Genomic DNA, 6,508 nt, shown 5'->3' with positions numbered 1-6,508 from the left:
AACACAGTGAAAAGTAACTCGGATTTCAAAAGTATGATATTTGAATGAAATTCAAATGACCCGCAGCAAGATGGAAGATCACCGTTGACGTCCGAGGTTATGTGCGAGGTACGAGTCATCCGAGGAACTCCGATTGCTTTAGAAGTGAAAACGAAAGTAGGATTTATGACCCGCCTCGGGAGTCCGGTGATAGCACCAAAACTCAGAAGTGCTGCAACTGAAAATGTCAGAAGTAGAGTGGAGGCGGAAATGGAAACCAGATTTGAAAGCATGTCCGTGGCAACCGATAACGATTGCCAATCAACAATATCTGTTCAAATGCAAGTATACACACAGTTCATACGAACTACTGATTACAGACAATGTGAAGTTTTGGTTTGAACAACTCGAAGGAGAAGATTTTGAAGAACGAACTGTTACGCTAAATCCAAATGTGAAAGCAACCCCAACAAGAATTCTGGATGAAATACAGAACTGCCTAGAAAATCCCTCAAAGAAAACTAAGTTATCAGCATCACCCAAAAAGAATAAATTTGTTATAAATGTGGATTCACAGTTGGCAGGAATGGCTTTTGTTTGGCAGTTTCATTGTGAGGAGACAGATAGCAGCATGATTTCAGAGAACTTCAATGTTCCTTTACTAGCAATGGTTGCTGAATTAACTCGTCGTAATAAAGAATTGGTAAAAATTATTGAAGCTAAAGATAAAGAAATTGATGACTACAAATCTCAAGGGGCCAAAACATCTAGAAAGCATATAGAAACTGCCATGTTTGTAACCACAGCATTTGAGAACGACATGATTATGTCAAAAGATTTTGAAGAGGAAGTGAAGCGACTCGGAACTTCAGGGTTTTCCGAGGACAATCAGGACCTGTACAGACAAATCATGACTCGTTACGCATATTTGACTCGAGTAGTGGCAGCAGAGGAGAAGACCGATGAGTCTTTGGAGGATAAGAAGACTCCTTCTGTTAATTCATGGGAAACCAACAGATTGCCCGCCTCTCTGGCTGACCGCAGTCCTGTTAAATCCGCAAACAACTCTCCACAAAAAAGTCCAGCCAAGAGTGGCAGCTCCGCAGAGCCATCGCCGGTCAAGGACACGGAGTTACTCAGGAGACAAGCACTGGAGAGAAAGCTGGAGGATGAAGAGAGAAAGAAGAATGAACCAAAGAAAAAGAAGAAAAAGATTGCATTCTAATAATCACCACTCTGAGACTACATATGATGGACATTTGACATAGATTTCAGTGATATCTCTTAAAAGTTTACACTTAGTTCACCATCTGAATATAGATTATGTGGGAATATGAAAGGACAACAATTTGAATGAGCAAATATTTATTGGATAGTTATGTGTCAAAATAATAACATATCTGAGATATCACTAATGGTTGTAGCATAGTTCTGTAAATAATATTTTTTCTTACATCTGCATGTACGCATTAAGATTCAATGAACTTAGGGTAAGTAAAATTAAATATGAATTTGTCTTTTGTCCTGTAACATTAGTGTCACTGCAATTTAATTTAAATATTCTTAGTAGTATATATAGAGAACATTACATACTAAAATCCATATCATATGTCATATCAGCCCGAGTGGCCTCATATCAGGCCGAAGGCCCGAGGGCTGATGTGACATATGATATGGATTTTAGTATGTAGTATTCTATTTATCATATATTTAAAATACTTAATATTCGAGTTCACATATGGTCATTGAAGAATGATTCATGCCTGTTTATGACCTTTTTCTTAAAAATCTAATAGAGCCAATTTTTGGTAACTGAAAAAAAATTAAGACCAGAAATGTTATTTAAGAATTATTTTACATGTATATTTAAATAAAATCAAGTAAATTAACTTTTAACAAGCATTACTTCCGGTTTGATATGGATTTTCTGCCCGCCGGTCCGATATGAATGTGGGTGGGTACGACCCGATTCCTTGTTCTATCCGCGTGGTTACGACCTGATTCCTTGTTCGACCCACGTGGTTTTGACCCGAGTGGTTTCGATCCGCATTAATATTAATTAACAATTTACAATGATTTTCGATAGTTTAATATTTATTAATATTTGTTATAATTCAAATTATTCAGATTTTCTGAATCGACCATACTGTTTATAAGTAAAAATATCGATAATTATGATGTTTTTTTAACTTGGAAAAATACCATATATATAGAATTTAAAGATTACCCGATTAAAACCACTCTTTAGTTTTGAAATAAAAATAGTACAAAATATTTTATCACTCCCTGTCTACCGCATATAAACATGCATATTTTGTTCATAAGTTTACCAGTATAAGTCTGCAGAAATATGTTTTGACACTTTATGTTTGTATTCTGTGAATAAGTAAATAAGAAAACATTTAAATATACATTTAGATAATAAATTCAATAATTATACCATCAAGAGCTAATTTATTTTTAAGGAAAAAATGCTCATATATAAATTATTATCATATTTCAAATGAAATTAATTACATCCTTGTCCTAAAATCATTACGAAATCATCTTTACTACTGACTTCAATGTTGACAACCAATTAATGACACGTTTCCCCCGATACCTGAAACCATAGACATATAATTGCGCTACCGAATATCCATGTATCCCTATAGCGTGAACCCCTCTATTTACCTGTATATACATATATAAGCAGGTCGAAACCACTCGGGTCGTTACCACGCGGGTCGAACACGGAATCGGGTGGTAACCACTCGACACCGTCCGATATGTGATACGGCTTTTCGGACCGGTCCGTGATATGGGGTATTGTGACGTCACCCTTATTGTACTGCGCTGAATCGATGTATTTACTACTAAGTATTTGATAAACACTGATTCTGCACGGTGCGATACAGGTGACATCACAATACCCAATATCAAGGACTGGTCCAAAAATCCATATCTCGTATTGGACAGTTGGGCAGAAAATCCATATCAAAACGGAAGTAACGTTTGTAAAAAGTTTAAAAGTTAATTTACTTAAGGAATGAATTTAATAGCTACCCATTTTATATGGTATAAACTGGGTTGGGGCATTTTATGCCTTATAAACCGCAAAGCGGTTTATAAAAAAGCGTAAACTGTTCCAACCCGGTGTATACCATATAAAATGGGTAGCTCTTGAATTCATTGCTTATAATTTAATTTTCATTCATTTGATGTAAGAAAAAAAGATGATTGTTCTAACAAAATGACTTCAATTTGTACAAAATTTGAATGTAACGTCAGGCGGATTGATACGTTTTTGACAAAAGTAATTGTGACGTAGGCAGCCATTTTATACGATATGAAGTAAATTTTTTATCCAATCAAATACAGCATTACAACCAGAATTAAATAATTTGATTTTATTAAAATATTCATGTAAAATAATTAGGGCCCTGCAAGGATTTGCGGGTGCCCTATAGTAATCATTCTATCTGTCCGTCTGTCTAGCTGTCCGTTTGTCATTCTTCCGTCCACAAATTTTCTATTTTTCACTAATAACTTTTTTTTATGGTTGCCCTATTACATTCAAATTTGGTATGGTAGTTCAGTAGGCAGAGAGACATATTTTAATGCTAAGTTTGGTTCTCTATGTCCTTTGGTTTGGAGCTGGGGTGGTGGGGTAGATTCCTTAACTATGCATAAGAATGAATGGGCAAAGAGAGATTATGAAGGCTGTGCAATGAGTCCCTTGGGATTAATTAACCTTCCAATAGAAAAAAGTCCTAAGCATTATTTTTATCTGTCACATTGATTAATTACTGTATCACCTCTGTCTGCAAATGAAGTTTGTTTTGAAGTTAAGTTCAATTCAAAGGATGTGTACAGTCTCTGAAATATGGATTAAAATAATGTTCGTACTTTATTTTGGTTTAAATACTGTACACAATGAGTTATGATTTTGTTGAATTCTAAAAAAAAGATACATATTAAGATATCCTTTAATTATTATTTAAAATTTAATTATTTATTTATTTATTTTCTGCCTTAATGCTGTTAATTTTAACATGTAATCAGGTAATAATCCCATTCTGTCATTGCTAAAAAAAATTCTTATTGTAAATTTAGAAGAAAAGGGTGAGAGAGCAGTACAATTAATCCCCTGGGATAAATTATCTTGCTTGCTGTAGAAAATTTAGAGGCTTATCATAAATCTTTATCTGTCTCAGAAAAATTAATGAACACCTTTGTCTGCAATTGATGTTTGTTTTGAAGTTGAGGTCAACCCTGGGTAATATTGGCATTCACTGAAGGCTAGCATTTTATAAAACATGCACCTGTGTAAATCTTTGTTAAATACACATTTTATTGAGTTATTATAAGACATGAGGTTTTCCCTGTTTTATGTAAATACAAGGTTACTATTTGCAAATATTTGGACATTCAGGAATTATCTTGAAATTTTAGAAATACAGTTGTTGCTTATATTATTCATATTTTTTTTTTAAATTTACTTTTTTTTAGTATCAAATCAAGTAAAATTCTCATTCCGTAAGCTGCACTCTTATTGTTCTACCCCTCAGCAGGCCCTTGCTGACTGGTCAGTTTTCTAGTTCTTTATTAATTGAAATTTTTTGTCTTAATTTTTTTTTAGTTACATAAAATTGGCTCTATTAGATTCTAAAGAAAAAGGTCATAACAAACACGAAACATTCTTCAATGACCATATGTGAACTTGCATATTAAGTATTTTGAATATATGATAAATAGAATACTAGTACTACATACTAAGGGGTGTTGAGAAAGTTCGTTCCATGATGAAATATTTTCAAACATTTCAAAGTAGTGCTTAATCAAAGAGATGAATTTTAAAGTTTGACAAGACCACAAGAGTGTGCTTTAGATTTACAGCAATTCATTTCTAGCAGGAAGTTATAGGATTTTCCTTCCATATGAAAATGTATATGACATCTTCAAAGCACCCGAATGATAGAAATGCTGGTCATTTTGAGTGAAAATATAGGACATTTACTTTTGTTTCTTCATAGCTTATCTTGCATCTGACAAACTGATGAGCCTAATTATAAGAACGATAGATAACTTTTAAAAAGAATAGGTTTGTCATTTTGAAATTTTTCACAGATTTGATAATTTTCGTATAGTATTTGAAAGGATGTTTTGACCTGTGTGCTTAATATATGTCAAAAATATGCGTCATCCCAAATTTTGCTGAACAGACATCACCTGTTTTAATACCTGCCCTCCTCTTATTGATTCAACAAAAGACAGTTAAAACCTTATCAGTAGCAAGAATGGGCTCTGTAAACATGGAGTATCACAAATTGTAAATATCTTCTCATCGTACATCTTTTCAAGAATTAAACAAGATGTGTTTGTGAAACACTATGCGCCCGGCGGCAACAAAGTTCGGAAAAAGCTATTTTTAGCATTAAGGTCATAGTCAAGGTCACAAGGTCATTGACCTTGGTGTCATTTGGAAGAACCTGATTAGTGGAGTTTGCATACCAAATATGAAGTCTCTTTCTTTCATGGTTCAAAAGTAATGGCGAAGGTTAAAGTTTGCAGAAAAAATTTATTTTTAGTATATAGGCCACAGTCAAGGTCAAAAAGTCATTAATCTTGGTGTCATTTGAAAGAGCTTCGTCAGTGGAGTATGCATATCAAATATGAAGTCACTATCTTTCATGGTTCAAAAGTTATGGCAAAGGTTAAAGTTTGCAGAAAAAAAGCTATTTTTAGCATAAAGGCCACAGTCAAGGTCATTGACCTTGGTGTCATTTTAAAGAGCTTAATTAGTGGAGTATGCATACTAAATATGAAGTCTTTATCTTTCATGGTTCAAAAGTTATGTTGAAGATTAAAGTTCGGGACAAACAAACAAACAGACAGACAGACAGGACAAAAACAATATACGCCCTGGATCTATCGATCCGGGCGCATAAAAAAATGTGGAACAGACTTTCTTAACACCCTTTAAAATCCATATCATATGTCACATCAGCCCTCGGGCTGATATGGGGCCACTAGTTACATGAATACAATTTATTAAAAACTAATGAGCAGCAGGTAACAGATCTTTAAAGTAAAGTCTTTGGACCTTTTAGTTATACAAATGAAATTAAAATGCAGTTTTATGACATCAATTCTTGTACAGAAAGTTTAAGAAAAATGGAGAGTAAATGACTGAATTTTAATTAAAGCAGAGTAATGAGGAGGACTCAAAAAATCCCAAGGTTAACAAAATGTAATGTACAACAAAAATCTCTTGGATGCAAGAGGGGGAAGCACTCCCCTTTTGAGATATTTATGTACATTGTAATTCAGTTTTTAAAATAAAGTGATGAAAATCTGAAGCAGCACAATTCCATCAAAATTACAGACCCCTATGTAATTTTGTCACCTGTAAACGTGTTTAAAAAAGAAGAATTTGGGGTTTTTTTGTGGATTGAAAAATTTTTGATGCAACTCAACCAACCAAGAAAAATATACTGGATCTGTACACAAAATAAATGCAGTATACCTGGGTATGTCTATAAAACCA

General features: G+C 33.7%; 1 protein-coding gene across 1 annotated transcript; it reads left to right on the top strand.

The window, feature by feature from the left end:
* Positions 1–207: 207 nt before the first annotated feature.
* On the top strand, positions 208–1,490 carry LOC134259590 (non-homologous end-joining factor 1-like). Its single transcript, XM_062742196.1, has one exon. The coding sequence runs from the start codon at positions 224–226 to the stop codon at positions 1,202–1,204; it is 981 nt and encodes a 326-aa protein (XP_062598180.1). The 5' UTR covers positions 208–223; the 3' UTR covers positions 1,205–1,490.
* Positions 1,491–6,508: the final 5,018 nt, after the last annotated feature.

This window comes from Saccostrea cucullata, unplaced genomic scaffold (assembly GCF_032062105.1).
Source record: "Saccostrea cucullata isolate Sc308-1 unplaced genomic scaffold, CSIRO_AGI_Scuc_v1 ctg12325, whole genome shotgun sequence".
NCBI classification, from domain to species: domain Eukaryota; kingdom Metazoa; phylum Mollusca; class Bivalvia; order Ostreida; family Ostreidae; genus Saccostrea; species Saccostrea cuccullata.
The sequence above is the reverse complement of the archived record's forward strand: the minus strand, read 5'-3'. Positions and strand labels throughout refer to the sequence as shown.